General features: G+C 45.8%; 1 protein-coding gene across 6 annotated transcripts in view; it reads left to right on the top strand.

The window, feature by feature from the left end:
* The first annotated feature begins 6,606 nt into the window (after positions 1 to 6,606).
* Fermt2 (FERM domain containing kindlin 2) overlaps positions 6,607 to 17,136 on the top strand; it is a 66,786-nt gene continuing 56,256 nt past the window's right edge. The window contains exons 1-2 of one of the 6 annotated variants that reach the window (XM_040735730.1): positions 6,607 to 6,731; positions 7,052 to 7,217. In XM_040735730.1, coding sequence (XP_040591664.1) covers positions 7,061 to 7,217 — 157 coding nt within the window. In that variant the 5' untranslated portion in view covers positions 6,607 to 6,731; positions 7,052 to 7,060. Of the gene's footprint in view, positions 6,732 to 6,865; positions 7,218 to 17,136 lie in introns of those variants that run through there. The other 5 variants (XM_013125047.3, XM_021222838.2, XM_005085794.4 and 2 more) reach the window with 5 other exon arrangements.

Genomic DNA, 17,136 nt, shown 5'->3' with positions numbered 1-17,136 from the left:
GTTGTTACAAAGTAACTGGCCAATGCACATTCTTTTCAGCAATATGTATGAGCTGCAGTTTCTACAGAAATCAGAGGGTGGGATGGAGTTGTGAAACACTCATCTGGACATAATTCGTCTGTTGCTTTCATGAAATCCCAGTAGTTGTGGTCACCTGCAAAGGACTGCGTAAGATTGAGCCATCAATACCCCATCATTGGTTGGGGAAATAAGCATTAGGCCCCACCCCGAGCTGTGGAACTACCGGCAGGTAAAGGTTGCCAGGAAGAGAGACTCGGTGTTCTACAGGGTGTAGCTACTGGTAAATTGCCCATGATCCAATAAATAATCCCACACTCATGCATAAACAAGCAACCCTAATTAAATTCCATAGCTTAAGTTTTTAAAGAACTTGAGAGCAGATGGGGGATGTGTTGGAAAGGGGAATTTCAGAGGGAGTTGGGGGAGGTAAGAGAAGGAAATGAGGGTGAATATAACCAAAGAATGTTATATACACATTGTCAAAGAATAAATAGCAATTGTTAGACTGTTAGACAAGTAAACAAATAAAGGCATTGTGATTTTTTTCAGATCATAGACAGCATCGCCTATTGTCATCTGTTTTTATTCCTGTAAAGAGACACTATGACCATGCCAGCTCTTACAAAGGAAAACATTTAATTGGGTGGCTTACAGTTTTAGAGGTTTAGTCCATTATCTTCATGGTAGGACATGGTGCTGGAGAAGAGACCTCTGTCCCACATAGGTTGTAGCTTGAGCATATGAGAACTCAAAGCCCACCTCCACAGAGACACACCTCCTCCAACAAGGCCACACCTCCTCCAACAAGGCCACACCTCCTCCAACAAGGCCACACCTCCTGATAGTGCCACCCCCTGTGGGTCAAGCATTCAAATACATGAGTCTACGGAGGACATTCCTATTCAAACCACCACACCATCTTTTAAAAAACTTTTATTTATGTGCATTGGTGTTTTGCCTGCATGCATACCTATATGAGGGTGTTGGGTACCCTGTAACTGGAGTTACAGACAGTTGTAGATGCCACATGGGTGCTGGAAATTGAACCAGGGTCCTCTGGAAGAGCAGCCAGTACTCTTAACCACTGAGGCATCTTTGCAGTCCCCCACCAGCTTTTAAAATTGTAACTAGCCGGGCGTTGGTGGCGCACGCCTTTAATCCCAGCACTCGGCAGGTAGAGGCAGGTGGATCTCTGTGAGTTCGAGGCCAGCCTGGTCTACAAGAGCTAGTTCCAGGACAGCCTCCAAAGCTGCAGAGAAACCCTGTCTCGAAGAACCACAAAAAATAAAATAAAATTGTAACTACTGTAGTATGTATGAAGTATTAACTCCCTGTAGCTTTGGTGTGCATTTCCCTGATGACAAATGGCACTAAGCATCTTCTTAGATACCTATGGTCATTTGTATATCTCCTGCTTATTATCATTCTTTGCCCATTAAAAATTATTTATTTCTTGCCAGGCATGGGGGCACAAGCCTTTAATCCCAACACTCTGGAATCAGAGGCCGATGGATCTCTGTGAGTTCAAGTCCAGCTTGACCTACACAGAGAGCTCCAGGCCAGCCAAAGCTACATAATGAGACCTTGTTTAAAAAACAAAACAACAATCATGATAATAATAGTAATAATAAATCTATTTATCTCATATTATAACAGGTTTTTGTATATTCTAGACACAATTTGCTTACCAAAGGTTATTTTCAAATATCTTTATGCTTCTACAGAGTTTGTTCCTTACATTAAAAAAAATATTTGCTGGGCAGCAATGGAGCATGCCTTTAGCCCCAGCACACAGGAGGCAGAGACAGGTGGATATCTGTGAGTTCAAGGCCAGCCTGGTCTATAGAGCGAGTTCCAGGACAGGCTCTAAAGCTACAGAGAAATCCTGTCTCGAAAAAAATATTTTATAACCTGGTGTTGGTGGCACACACCTTTAATCCCAACACTCAGGAGGCAGAGGCAGGCAGATCTCTGTGAGTTTGAGACCAGTCTGGTATACAGATGAGTTCCAGGACAGCCAGCAGGGCTGTTACACAAAGAAACCTTGTCTTGGGAAAACAAACAAAATTATTTGTGTGTGTGTGTGTGTGTGTGTGTGTGTGTGTGTGTGTGTGTGTGTGTATGTATGTATGTATGTATGTATATGTCTGGGTACTGTGTGTGTGCCTGATGCCCACAGAGGCCAGAAGATGAGCGGCCATCTGAGTGCTGGTAGCTGAACCTATGTTTGAGCATAAGCCAAGCCAGTATCTGCACAGACTTACATGAGCCTGGCCCTCACCTTGTGATAAAATCCAAATTCACCTAGATTTCTTTATGACTTTTTTTTATGTCTTACCCAACAAGCCACTGCCTTATCCAAGGTCTTTGGTGGTTCCACGTTGCCTTTCCTCCAAGAATGTCGTAGTTTTAGAACTCTAAGTCTGCCCTCTATTTCAGTCCCCTTTGTGTGTGTAGCGTGAGGTACGGGTCTAACTTCATTCCTGGGTGGACACTCTTCCTAACGTTTTAAATGTAAGCCACTGCCTTGAGAGCTTTGGTGCACCCCACACCTGCCAGCTTATTTCAGCACCTGACCTATCCTGAGGTTCAAACACTCAAACGTAAATCAGAGGGAGACGACTTCCTAGAAATAAACAAGCAAACAAGTAAAAAACCTTTCTGGATTGAGAATAGTATGTATGTGCTTGGGAGGCAGAGGCAGGCGGATCTCTGTGAGTTCGAGACCAGCCTGGTATACAAGAGTGAGTTCCAGGACAGGCTCCAAAGCCACAGAGAAACCCTGTCTCAAAAAACCAAAAAACAAACAAAACAAAATAGAATAGCATGTATATGTCTTTTCCCTTGGAGTGGAGATTGCACTGTTACCTCAGAGCCCTTCCTTTGGTCTGGGTGAAAACAGGCCTATGCTTTTGCTTATACATTTCTTTGTTTCATAGCTTACCAGCCTTTTTCATGTTCCCCTCCCCCACCTCCTATCCTACCCAAGTGCCTAACCACTTATGTCAAAACAGCGGCTGTGTAACCTTCCTCCCTGCCCTGCCTTCCTTGGTTTCTGTCTCCTTGGTAGCTTTTCATCCCTGTCAATCTGTTTACCTGGTATTTTGATAGGAAGAATCCATTATACCTCATCTTGCTGGCTTCTTATTACATTTCAAGCCCCATCTTACATGTTCATGCTGGAAACTTCTCTCCTTTCAACCCCAGGATTATGTTTTGTATCGATGCTTTAGAATAACTTTTAAAGTACACTGTAAGTAGGTCCAGAGAAAAAGCCAAAGTCAACCTGAGGATTACCAAGCCCAGGGCTGCATCGGAGGACAGATCTGTGAGGTATCATTTGGTCTAAATCTAAGCCCAGTGCTTGGTACCTTATTTGGATATTGCTGCCTTCAAAGCCTGTGCTGTTCTTCCAAACACTGGAGTTCTCGGCTACTTTTCAGCATGATGTAAGTACCACAAGTATTGCTTTGTCTTAGAGGTTCTGGTGTGTACGTGTGTGTGTGTGTGTGTGTGTGTGTGTGTGTGTGTGTGTGTGTTTGGGGTGGCGTTCAGATAAGAGTCTATATCTAAATATGTTAGAAAACATTAGGTAGAAGTAAATATTTAAGAAATGCACTTGAAGACCTCATTTGATGAATTAGAAGGGGGAAAATATCCTAGTTTCAAAGGTTTGAGTTTTGGCTCCTTCTTAATCGTCACAGCAGCAACAGCTTGAAACACTCAAAGCAAAGGCATGAAAGAGTCGGCTGCACCCACCCTAATTATTCCTTCAAAGGTATTTAGCCAAGGGTCTCTGCCTTCTGGTGCTTTATACCATTCCAACATCCTGCTGGCTTTTCTAGGTAGCATGCAGTCGCTTGCAAAACTATAATTTAAATGGGGCAGTTATTTACAATATCAAAAACCCCCATGGCTAATTGTAGGGAACATTTACTGGAGTAGATTAAAGAAACACGGTCGTCTAAATGGCAGACACTATAGTGGAAGGTTGTTCAGAAAATAGCTCACTGGGAAATAGCTAGAATGTGGAAGCTGAGGTGTGAGAGGGCTGTGAACCACCGCACTTGGCTGCAGCAAGTTTGTCTGCTGGAAAGGAATATTCAGAAAGGACAGGGATAGTTTGGGTTCTAAAGGCATGTTAGAGAAACTAGTCATTCTGGGCTTACCAGAACACACACATACAGGTCGTCAGGAATAATCCTGGGACTCATTCCTGATTCCATTTCCATTCTCTACCCTGCCCTTCTAAGCCTCCGACATCTTTTTTTTCCCTTTTGTGACACTTCTAATGTCTGCTACCTCCTAGTTTATGCATCCTTATACATTGCCACTATTTTTATAATTTATTTTTATGTTAATTGTTTTGCCTGCATGTATGTCTGTGTGAGGGTGTTAGACCCTGGAGTTAGACAGTTGTGCATTGGGTGCTGGGAATAGAACTCTGGGTTCTCTGGAAGAGCAGTCGTGAAATGTTCACACAGGGATTTCGTTAATAATGAGATTTCTCTATGGGATAGATCACTGATTCTCTGATATTTGTTTTGAATTGGTACCGGTATATCCTTTGCACCAATCTATTTGTAAATAAAATGTATGCATAACTCTTATTTGGAGATACTACACACACACACACACACACACACACACACACGCACGCACGCACGCACGCACGCACGCACGCACGCACAGAGGTGGGGGGATCTTGCCCACGAATGTGGTAGCTGCCCTAGTCAGAGTCTGCCCATCACACAGAGAGGAATTGTGGTACTGAAAGCAGTTCTTAGCAGTGACAGAAAAGTCCATGATGCTGCAGGTTTTGAGTTGGCAGAAAGACTAAAATCAACAAAACCAAACCAAACCCATCATGATTCCAACACTCACTAATTAATACTGGGGGATTTCCTTCTAGGTTTTTTTTTTTTTGTTGTTTTTTGCTCTGAATATTTTTAAATGGATGAATTCTTGACTTTACAGTTGGAGGTACAGTTTTCTACAGATTTTGTTTGTTTTGAGAACGAATCTCTCTACACAGTCCTGGCTGTCCTGGGACTCAGTGGGTAAAGCTGGCTGGCCTCAAACTCATAGATTCACCTGCCTCTGCCTCCCGAATCCTGGGATTAAAGTCGTGTGCCACTATGCCCGACTGGTACAGATTTTTTACTCAAGTGAGTAGTTCTCTACATTATTAGAAATAGTCTCCTCTGTTTTTTCCACCCTGAGCCAACACTGATTCCAAGTGAACTCCTTGCAGCGTTGAAATAATGAGAGAGGCAAGCCTGGCGAAAGACATCAGTTTCTCCATGATGAACAGCTAGTGTAAGGAGAGTGGTTTCTTCTTTTTCCACCCCCAAACCTCTGGCATTTGACTAAGCTTCCCCGCTTTCACTCCCTATGGGTGTCCACCCTTTCTGGAGGCAGCGCCCTTTCTTTGCTGTAGTGTGGATGACAAAGGGCCATTTGCCCAGCAGATTCCCTTTTGAAGTGCCCGAGGCAGCTCAAGAAGTCCAAAAAAGTCAGGATCTTTCACCGGGTGTCTTATCTGAGCCTTGCTGACCTAAATAATTCTGAGCCATGGATTTGCTAGATGAGGCAATTTCACTGACTTGGTGATTCTGAACAGTTTCCTTCAACAGTTAGCTGGGAAGATGAAGCGGGCGGCTCCCGGTCTCTAGTCAGTCTTCAACAGGTAAAGATCTTCCCTTTGTGAGCAAACCGTTCAAAGCTCCTCAGATCTCTTCCAAGTGTGGCGGAGAGTGAGGAAGACAACGTGCGCGCATCCAAATCACGGAATGCTCTTAGCTTGAGGATGAAAAGTCGCAAGCGCGCGCAAACAGTTGGAGAGGGCAGAGAATCGGTCTCGGGCAAACTACTGCCCCAGGGGCTGTGCTCCCCCGCCCCCCTTTCCAGCAGGAACGCAGTGGCCGCGCTCCGGCTTCTGGCAGGCGCTGGGGTTGAAGGGGTTAGGAATGCTCGCCCACGCCCGGGGGAAGGGAGTCCAGCAGGAGCTGAGGACTGGTGCGGGACCCTGCTTGCCAGGCAACTTCTGTGACTCATTCGCCCCTCTGACCTTTCTCCCGCTTTTGGGGGACGCTCAAGGCGCACGGCGCGAAAGTCTCTGCATCCCGACTCCTCTCCCTAGCTCCCCGGCGCGATGCCCCCCGCGGCCGGGCCCAGGTTCCCCCTTCCCCCGCACACGTCCCCGGGGCCTGGGAACCTCCCGCCGCCGCTTCCCACGCGCGAAGCCCAGACCCCGGCTCGCAGGCGGGCGCCGCCTCGGCCGGGCGCGCGCCCCCGCCCCCTCCTCCCCGTCCCCAGCTCCGCGGGCCGAGAGCCCGGATGTTGGATTCCATCCCTGCGCCTGGTCCTTCATTTCCATAAAAGGGCAGCGCTCCGCAGGGCCGAGATTGCGGCCGCCGCCTCCCCCCGCGGCGCTCCCCCGAGGCGCGCGCCGCCCGGGCCCCGCCGGAGCGCGCGCCGCCCCCCCTTCCCCGCGGGAGCGCGGCGGGCCGGAGAGGAGGGGGCGGGGGGCCGGCTGCGGGCGGTGCTGCGGGGCGGGGGCCGGGGCGGGGAGACAGGGGGTGGGGCGGGGGCCGCGGCGGGCGCCGGGACTCCATTAGCGGCGGCGGGAGGCTCCGCTTCCCTTAGCGCAGAGACGCGGGTGCCGCCGGCCTCGCCTGTTGCCGCGGGAGCCCGGCGGGAGGAGCACGGTGAGGGGCGCGGCGCGGCGGCGGCGGGAGGAGCGCGGCGCGGCGGGGAGGACGCAGCAGCGCGGTCACCCGGACCGGGGACGCGGGGCGGGGCGGGCCCGGGCGCGGCGACGGCAGGTGAAGGAAGGCGTCCGAGTCCGCTAGGCGGGCGGAGGCCGGGGTCCCGGGGTGCTGCCTCGGCCGCGCTCGCGGTGCCTCCGGTCAGTGCGGCGCGTAGACGCGGCTCCTCCGCGGCCGCGGCCGGCACAGCCGGAGTCAGTGGGGTTTGTCTTCCTTTGGGGGAGTGACGCTGACGAGAGCCATTTCCTCCGCGCTCGCAGGAAGGAGCCATGGCTCTGGACGGGATAAGGATGCCAGATGGCTGCTACGCGGACGGGACGTGGGAACTGAGCGTCCACATCACCGACCTGAACCGCGATGTCACCCTGAGAGTGACCGGGGAGGTGCACATCGGAGGGGTGATGCTGAAGTTGGTGGAGAAACTCGGTGAGTGGCACCCCAGATGCCTCCAATAAAGACCTACCAGATTGGGAGGAGGGGGTGGGGAGGGAAGACGGCGGGGGGAGGGGTGGAATTGGGAGAGCCCAGCACCCGGCATGTGCTGCGCCTAAAGGGCGGAATTTGTTACTATCAGGGCGCATAGACCCGCGCCCCTTTGCGTCCTGTTTTGTTGTTTTGATTCCACGGAAGGCAGTGATTCGAGCCTACCCAATACTTATCTGCGGATTCCCGGGACGACTTGTTGAAAGCAACGAGGAGAGCATGCGGGGGAAAGTTGCGAATGGGGTGTTGCGGGTCTGTGTCCCCGCGTCTTACCCTCCTCGAATCTGGGTGTTGATGACGATGGTTACTGGGGGGAATGTGCAGCTGGCGTCGGTCATGAAGTTTCTCTAGCTGGACTACGTGATGGAGTGCAGTGAAATGTTCCACTCATCCGCTCTTGGGAGGGGTGGGGCAGTTCTTGACAAACTTGGTATCTATATTGAGCTGGAAGCAAGCTATTTCAAGCATTTCGTTTTTTTATATTAAGAAGCCCGTAAAAGAACTTCGTGTATTTTTTAAATCACATTTTACTAAACTAATTTGAGGTTGACAGAATTTGAGTACACGTAGGTACTGGGTTGATTGTGACTCCGATGGGAAGTAAAGGGCCATCACACAGGATATTCGGAAAAACTTGCCTCTCCACACTCGGTGCTCAGTCAGACCATTTTCACCGGGCAAAAGCAACTAAGATGGGTGATTTTATCGGAGAGCCTTTTGAAAGAGGGCTGGCTGCTTTCCTGGACTGTAGACGGCTTGCTGCGGCATATAATGAAGTTGTGCTGAGTTGTGTTGTGTGGGGATGTCACTTTAGGCAGCTTTGGTTGGTTTTAATCAGCATTCATGCTTCAGGTCATCCTTGAAAAGTAAGGAATATTCATTCCTCAGGAAATGTATTTCTTATGAAGGATGAGGGGGACTGTGTGCTTACCTATGAACTTAAGTGAAATAGCAGGCTGGTACATTTTGGAAAATTAGACTGAATTCGTTTAGGTGAACCTGCTTTATGCCTTGCAGGGAGTTTAATTATTGAAGGAGCTCGTGCAAGGGGGCTTCTCCTTCACAGGGTCTGTTGTTTGACTCTAGAGACAGTCCAAGAAAGAGCCCCCGAGGAGCCTTTGAGAATTCGATTTTGTTGGCTTAACCAAGTAACTGTCAGTGTCCAGGTTTATTTGGTTCAGGTAAATCAATCACTGTTAGCAAAATATTTACCAACCTTTTTTGTCCGGCCCCACTTGAGGGTGAAAACTGTCCAATACAGTTCCTGTTGGACAAGGACCCAGTCATTTGTATCAGATTTTCTTACTTTTGATAAGAAGCAGACCTTATTAATACATTGTAGTTTTAAATTATTTACTTAGTTAATTTTTGTTTTTGTTATTTGAGACAGAGTCTCCCTATGTAGTCCAGCTGACCTGGAAATTGCTGTGTAGACCAGGCTGACCTGGAACTCACAGAGATCTGCCTCTGAGTTCTGAGATTAAAGGGCTGCCTTACCCATGCCCACAGCCCAGCTCCTACATTGTAATTTTTTAGAAAAATAATGCAATAAAGGATCTGCTAAAGGTGACTTAGACAAGTTGGGATTCTCAAAAAACAGGCTTTAATGAATAAATAATGATTTCTATATTTACATCACTTTGACTGTTATTATGAAATCGCAATTATAAATAGAATTGTAGGGGACGAGCTGTTTGTACACAGGACTGGGGTTATTTTTGAGTAACTATAATCTTAATAAATAATGCTGATGCAGATTATTACATAGGAAAAAAAGCCTAAAGGGGCATCCGGGAGCTTTCTGCCTTTCTTCAGTTGGACCAATACTGATTCTCTCATGTTTTAAGTTCCAAATAGGAGACATTCCTTGGCAAACTTGACAGGTAAATAGGGCAGGGTGCCACTAAAGAATGTCCACAAACCAGGCTGGTCAAATTGGAAAAGAATCTTGTAGTTTTCAGGTTTGCCTTGAAGCTGGAATGGGCTGCCTGCTGAGGCCCTGCATCATTCTCACGGAAGGGACTAAAGGGTAGACTTGACGGCTGCTTGTCCACAGTGGCTACCTAGACCAAAGCAGCCTACAGGGCCAGATGAGACGGAGGGCATTGTAGCCATGGGACAGTGCTACCGCGTCTGGGGTCTTCAGGCTGCAGGACTGGGCATGCACAAAGGCAGGCTGTGTGGCCATGGACCAGTTAATGACACTACTGCAGGCAGCCATAACCTGTATCTTCAGGCTCCCCCTGCCTGTCTGATACCCTTTTCATCCTCATTGCAGGGTGTATGATTACCAAAGGCTTTAGAACTCAAAGCTATCCTCCCCATACTGTGCGCGTGCGATTCCCTGGAGTTAATAGATCCTAGGATGACCCCTCCCTGAGATGGCATTAAGTGTGGAAGCTCCGGGAAGAGGGTACTTTTGCTGTCCTTAGGTCCTCAAAGATGCATGTGAGCAGAAAAAGGAACAGCCGTACAGACCAAGACAAAAGGGTCAATGATGCTGTCTTAGGATGTGTCTTTGTATTTGATTTCGGTGTTTTATATAGAATATTTGCATTTCAGGGAATGTTATTAAAGCCCGATTCTTAGATTTATTACTTTAATTTCAAATATCTGGAAAGTCTCTCGTGTCTTAGTGTAGAGTACATTTGTCATTCTCCATTAGACATTTAAAAGAAAACAAGGAGTGTATGCTGTGAGTATGATGTGGGCTTCGGGGACTTGCTGTTATCATAGACCCCATGTAGGCTGATCTTAAAGCAGTCTCATTACTGTATACCTCAGTGTACGTGAAAAATTGTTTTTTCATCTATTTTAAAAACCACAATGAACACTTTAAATATTACTGCAATTGCTTTTTTTTTTTTTTTTTTTTGGTTTTTCAAGACAGGGTTTCTCTGTGGCTTTGGAGGCTGTCCTGGAACTCACTTGGTAGTTCAGGCTGGTCTCGAACTCACAGAGATCCGCCTGCCTCTGCCTCCCGAGTGCTGGGATTAAAGGCATGCGCCACCAACGGCCGGCCTACTGCAATTGTTATTAAAAGTAAAAATTTAAATATGCGTAGTGTAAAATTTTTTTCTTGTGTATGTTATAAATACCATGTTATATAACGAATGGCATTTTCTATTGTTTGTTTAATGCTTTACCGTTATTCTCTTTTTATATATTTTATTTTATACGCACTGGTACTTTTGCCATGGGTGTCAGGGCCCCTGGAACTGGAGTTACCGACAGGTGTGAGCTGCCATGTGGGTGCTGGGAATTGAACTCAGGCCCTCTGGAAGAGCAGTCAGTGCCCTTAACTCCTGAGCCATCTCTCCAGCCCCCATAATGGCATTTTCATACAGATACATGGCATGTGTTGAATGTATATTGGTTTGTTTTGAAGCAGCATCCCATTATGTACTCTAGGCTGTCCTGGAACTTACTGTGTAGCCCAGGCTGACCTTGAACTTAGCCTCCAGGGCACTAGGATCTATTGGTACACTGCCGTGACTGGCATGTTTACGACAGTTTTCTTGTTTGCTTTGGTTTTTCAAGACAGGATTTCTGTCTGTAGCCCTTGTCTGTACTGAAATTCGCTCCTAGACCAGGCTGGCCTCAAACTCAGAGATCCACCCACCTCTGCCTCTTGAGTGCTGGGATTAAAAAGGTGTGTATCCCCATACCTGGCCTTTTTTTTTTTTTTTTTCAGAAAAAAAGATTAAACTATAGCAAGGATAAGGATTATAAAAATAACATAAAAGGGTACAATTTAAAATAATTGTGTCTGAAAGGAGGCTTAATTGGATAGGATTCCTCTGGAGATCACTGGAGAGTGATTACAGACCTCTGAGACTTAGCACTCCAGCCCGCACTGAGGGTTCTGAGGATCAAAGCGAAGCTTAATTGATGTTTGCTTTTTCCTTTTTCCTTTTTTTGGTTTGTGTTTTGTTTTTCAAGACCGGGTTTCTCTGTGGTTTTGGAGGCTGTCCTGGAACTAGCTCTTGTAGACCAGGCTGGTCTCGAACTCACAGAGATCGGCCTGCCTCTGCCTCCCGAGTACTGGGACTAAAGGCATGTGCCACCACCACCCAGCTCCTTTTTTTTTTTCTTTTTAAGATAATCTGAGCTAACCCTTGCCTGAGTTTTTGTTCACTGAGTTTTAGAGTGACTTTACAAGTCTTTTTAGATGATTTTTTTTTTTACAATTCCGTGGGAGCCTTTCTAAAAGAATCTATAATATTGTGGAGCTCACTTAATGGACGTCTGAGCAGGCAGCCCTGTGAGCTGGGAGGAATCGACTTACCAGACTAATTTCTTCTAGTTCTGAGTCTGAAGTTAAATCACATCAGGTAATACAGATCACAAATGCAAGTTTCAGGATTCAGGTATAACAAAGAAAAAATTAATGGGATTGACTTAAAAAAATTGAAGTTTGTTGGGCCTGGTTGGCACATGCCCTTATTCCCAGTACTGGGGAGGCAGAGGCAAGTAGAAAGAACTCTGTGAGTTTGAAGCCAGCCTGGTCTACATAGTGAGTTCCAGGACAGCCAGGGCTATATGGCGAGACATGGTCTCAGAAAGGAGGCTTGGGGGGAAACCCAATTAGGTAGGGAAGTTAGCATGCATGATCTAAACTAAACAGAAGTATTAGTAAAGTTACTTACAGATTACTCCAAGTAATCTCTAAGTGTACATTTCGGAAGTGCAAACAGCTGTTTTTTCCTCCAGGAACTCTGAAAGTAAGTTTTAGTTGAGTGCCCAATGAAGGGAGGAGTGACTCACATTAGGGGCTTTATTATGCAAAGTACCTTAAGGTCGGATGTTGACTAGGTGTCCACAGGGGGTGGGGCCACATAGCTGGAAGCTTTCTTCCTGTCCTCATGCATGAGGCAGACTTATTTGTAGAATGGTGTCCATGCTGGGAAAATCCTGTTCCCCCTTTGAAGGCTACAAGTGTGTTAGTGTTATAAGGCATGTTCATGTTTTTAAGAGGCTGGGGGGGGGGAGGGAGGAACAGCTGGGACATCTCCAAAGCGGATTGAATCCTAGTTAAATCTGATAGCACTTTTACTCAGTGTTTCTATACCATGACTGATTGGAGGAATTCAGTATTGAATTTTATTTGTTGCTTAAAAACTTGCAAGTTCTTTGGGCACGAGAGATGGTTCACCGTAGGTAGTGGACAGTGCCCGCTGCCAAGCGAGGCAGCCACAAGCTGAGGTCACTTTCTGAAACTCAGGTGATAACTGACTTGACAAATTGTCCTTTGTACTGTTGCACACACACCCCCCAAAACATGTTTAAAAAACAATGTTGGTTTTTTTTTTTTTTGTTTTTTCGAGACAGGGTTTCTCTGTATTGTCTTGGAGGCTGTCCTGGAACTTGCTTTGTAGACCAGGCTGGCCTCGAACTCATAGAGATCCGCCTGCCTCTGCCTCCCGAGTGCTGGGATTACAGGCGTGCGCCACCAATGCCCGGCTTAAAAAACAATGTTTTTAAAATCTTAAGCTCCCTAAGAATGGAGGACAATATGTATTTCACTATATTCTTTATAAGCCCCCAATGAAGCATGAGCTGTTTTGTTGGGTGTGTTGGATGGTATTCACAGGTCTCACTAGGTGGGTCCTCCTGCCTTTGCCTCCCTACTGCCATCGTTTTTTTTTCCTCTGCCATGTTTTATGCCCCGGTTTTCTACAAAGTAAATAAGTCTGTTAGATTCCAACTAGAATTAACTTATTTCTAGGGCTAAAGGCTATGTTTGTTTTTATTTAGTTATTTATAAAAGGACTTGTTAAAAGTCTTTTTGTCATTTGAAAGAAAATATTTTTAAGTTTTAACTTTAATCTTCAATGCATCTTTAAAACTTCAAACTAAGTCAAGAAGGGCTCAGTGAGTACTGTGTGATCTTCAGCTCTGTCGTCATTGGATTTGATTGCTGGAAAACACAGATTTTAGGACTGGTTGAGTAGGTTGTTCCCATCAGAACCTCTTGTCTTTACTCAAATACATACTGCCTAAAAAATGAGGGCTTCTCTCTTAAATGATTCGCGTACCCTCTTTCTCAAATTCAGGAAATTTAATACTGATTTAATATTGTCATCTGTTATGAATCTATATTTAAATATATTCAGTTTTTGCTTGTCCCAACAGCGCTGATTGTAGCCAGACTGGCCTCTTCTTTAATATACAAAATATCTAAGTGCAGAGTTGAAAGAGAGCATGCAATTAAGATGCATGTAGAGTAACAGTGTCTGTTTCCAGACTTCATAGCCACATTGTGTCCAGTCACTATAACCACACTGTAAAACAGCCTTGTTAAGACGTACCTTTGCCTTCCAAAGCAAAAGTATCAGTGTGGTGCTTGGTATTTTTCTAAGTTTGCTTTCACATACTGTTATCTTTACATTCAGTTTAACTCAGATTAGATTATTGGGAAGGTTTTAATTTTAATATTCTTTTTGTGATGGGTTCTCCTTATTTTGCCCAGGCTGGCGGGGAATTCCTGGGATTAATGATCGTCTTGCTTTGACTTCCCAAGTATAAGGATTATTATGGGTGTGTATCCTGCACCCAGCACTATTAGTAACATTCTTAGACGTCACTGGCAATAGATTACCCCTAGTACCGGCTGTCCTCAGATGTTTTAGATGTTAGTGGATACACAGATCGGTAGGAAAAGAATGTGTTGTCTGTCAGCAGATCTGATTTCAGCTTCTGACCTTGTTTGTCACTTCCTGATTTGTGTGATCCAGGGCAACCAATCCACTCTTCTGATTGGGTCTTGACTTCTATAAAATGGAAAAACCAAAGTTCTTACACCAAGCTTGGTGGTGCATGCCTGTAATCCCAGCAGGTGACGTCCAGAGTTGGCTACACAGTGAGTTGGAAGCCAGTTTGGGCTCCATGAAACCCTGTCTCAGAAGTAAACAGGTCCAGTGACACACCTCAGCAGGTAAATTCCTAGGACTTGTATGGTAGGAGAGAGCTGACTTTTAAAAGATGTCCTCTGACATAAACACACGAGAGCACGCGCGCGCGCGCGCACACACACACACACACACACACTCAGTATACGCACAGGCACATGCTTGAGAACAGATGTAATAAAAAATCGAAAGACAGATTCTCATAGGTTTTGTTGAGACTTAATTGGGTTATTAAACATTGAAGTGCTTTATAAAAACTATTAGTGCTATGCAGATGTAGTGAATACACTTTGTCTACATGGAACGTCTCTGGCCATATACTGTCGATGGAGGAAGGGTCTCTAAAGTGCAGTGTAGAATACTTAGTTTCATATTTGTGAAAGGAGAATTGTACACCTCAAAAGGAGTTTAGTGTGGGATTACTGTGTGTTCCCCTTCTCCTAGACTAAAAAGAAAAATAGCCATCACTCTGCTCTCTGCCTCACTTTGAAATACACACCTGCCCCTGTAATGGAACAATGAGCTATTTAACCACCATTTTCCTACGATTTCTGAAATGCAATTGACCAGTAAGTGGATGATGGTATTTCAGGGGTTTGAAAAATTTATAGCCAGTGGTAAATTAATTCCCTCCTTAATCTGTTTTATAAGAGGGATGTTTTCTATTCATTTATAATAAAGGAGTGAAGTAAGATTTTTCGGCACATGAAACAGCTTATTCAGAACCTCCTGAAAGTGCTTTGAGAAACAGCTCATGTGTTCAGATTCCTTGTTTGTTTGTTTTTGATGCTGAGACTCAAAGCCGTAGCCTCAGAGATGCTAACCGAGCAAGCACTCTCTCTGCCACTGGGCCACTTCAGTCGTGGGAGCAGGGGCTTATTTAATACTTCTATACACATATTAATATCCAAGTATTAATGCTTTATGTGAAGTAAATACCGTGCAAGATGTTTCAAAACAACCCTTTTATTATCGTTTTGAAGATTTTATTTATCGAATGCGAGAGTTTTGGCTTTATGTATGCGTGTGTACCATGCGCACGCCTTGGATCTTCTAGAGCTGCTTAGGGAGGGTTGTGAACCACCATGCGGGTGCTAGGGGTTAAACCCGGGTCCTCTGGAAGAGCAGCCACTACTCCTAATCGCTGAGCATCTCTCCAGCATTTATTTTGTTCTTAGGTGTGCCAAATTGCACTTGCATTTGTGATTACAAATGTCTACCCACTGAAATCCATTTTGAAACACATGCAGGTTGTTATCAGCATTTCTGTGTTAGACCGTCAGCCCTTTTGCATACTGCTGCTACTGTTTTCGTTCTTTGGATAGTGTCTCATGCAGCAAAGACTCTGTAGCTGAGGGTGACTGCACATGTGATCCACTTCCTCCATCTCACAAGTCCGGGATTACACCGTGCACCTGTATACCAGTAACGCAGTGCCAACGGGCACACCCAGGGCTTCTGCATGAGAAGCAGTCACTCCCAACTACATTATATTTCTGGCCCTACTATTTTTTTTTAACATGTGCAAGCCTTTTCAGGTGTAATTCACACAAAGCAAAAATAGTGCTTGAATATAATGTTGTCTTAATAAATTCACAGTCATGTTAAGCAACCATAATCAATAAATAGAAATAGGCCCCAAGTTTCTTGGTATTCCTCCATAGTCAACGTACCTCCCCAGCCTGAGGTCATTAAACAATTGCTGATTTGCCTCTTCTGGGGAGCCTTGAGGGTGGAACATACTGATGTATCTCTTTGGACCTGGTTTCTTGATACAGTTTGACCCTTTGGTAGTTTTTAGGCAGTCAATGGAATGGATGTATACTATACTGGTGTGTGTGTGTGTGTGTGTGTGTGTGTGTGTGTGTGTGTGTGTGTGTGATGTGTAGAGGGTGGTTAGAGGTGGGGGTTTTTCTGTGTAGCCTTGGCCGCCCTAGAGCTCTGTAAACCAGGCTGGTCTCAAACTCATAGATCCACTTGCTTTTGCCTCCTAAGTGCTGGGATTAGCGGTATGAGTCACCGCCACCCAGCTTGGTTATGTGCTATAGTTTTATCAGTGAAGACATTTGAGTTGTTTGCAGTTTTTGAAGATTGTGAATAGAGTTGCCATAAACATGTGTGTGGACATAGTTTCACCTTTCTCTTTGATAAGGAGTGGAATTGCTGGGCCTAAAATTAAGCCTAATGTTACAAGAAACCGCCCAGCTTGTCCAGAGTCATTTTTGCCTATCTGTCAGCATCGTATGAGAGTTCTGGTTGGCCTTCAGCACACAGTAGTCAGGGTTTGTTGTTGTGTGTTTTCATGTTAAAACTGTTCTGACAACTAATTTTGCTTTTGGGTAGTGTCTGGAATGAGTAATGGCATTGGTATATATATATGTATATATATATATATATTTTTTTTTTTTTTTTTTCGAGGCAGGGTTTCTCTGTGGCTTTGGAGGCTGTCCTGGAACTAACTATTGTAGACCAGGCTGGTCTCGAACTCACAGAGATCTGCCTGCCTCTGCCTCCCGAGTGCTGGGATTAAAGGCATGTGCCACCGACACCTGGCAATCCCGTTTTTATCTTGATTGCTTTTATTTTTAAAGCTTTCCTGTATCTTAAGTGTGTGTGTGTGTGAGTGTGTGTGCGTGTGTGTGAGTGTGCGCGTGTGTGCGTGTGTGTGAGCGTGAGTGTGCGTGTGAGTGTGTGAGTGTGTGAGTGTGTGTGTGAGTGTGTGTGTGCGTGCGCGCGCGTGTGTGAGTGTGAGTGTGTGAGTGTGTGTGAGTGTGCGTGCGTGCGTGAGTGTGTGTGTGTGTGTACACGTGTAATGCGGGTGCCTGCAGAGGATGTCTGGCTTGGGTTTATAGGCAGCAGTGAGCCACCTGGCATGGGTGCTGGCAACGGCACCTGAGTCCTCTGCAAGAGCTCCCATGTGGTTCCTGAAAAACAAACCCGGACCTGTGGAA

Source organism: Mesocricetus auratus, unplaced genomic scaffold (genome assembly GCF_017639785.1).
Source record: "Mesocricetus auratus isolate SY011 unplaced genomic scaffold, BCM_Maur_2.0 Super-Scaffold_100048, whole genome shotgun sequence".
In the NCBI taxonomy this organism is placed as follows: Eukaryota; Metazoa; Chordata; class Mammalia; order Rodentia; family Cricetidae; genus Mesocricetus; species Mesocricetus auratus.
Note: the sequence above shows the minus strand (reverse complement) of the source record. Positions and strands in the feature narration are given on the sequence as shown.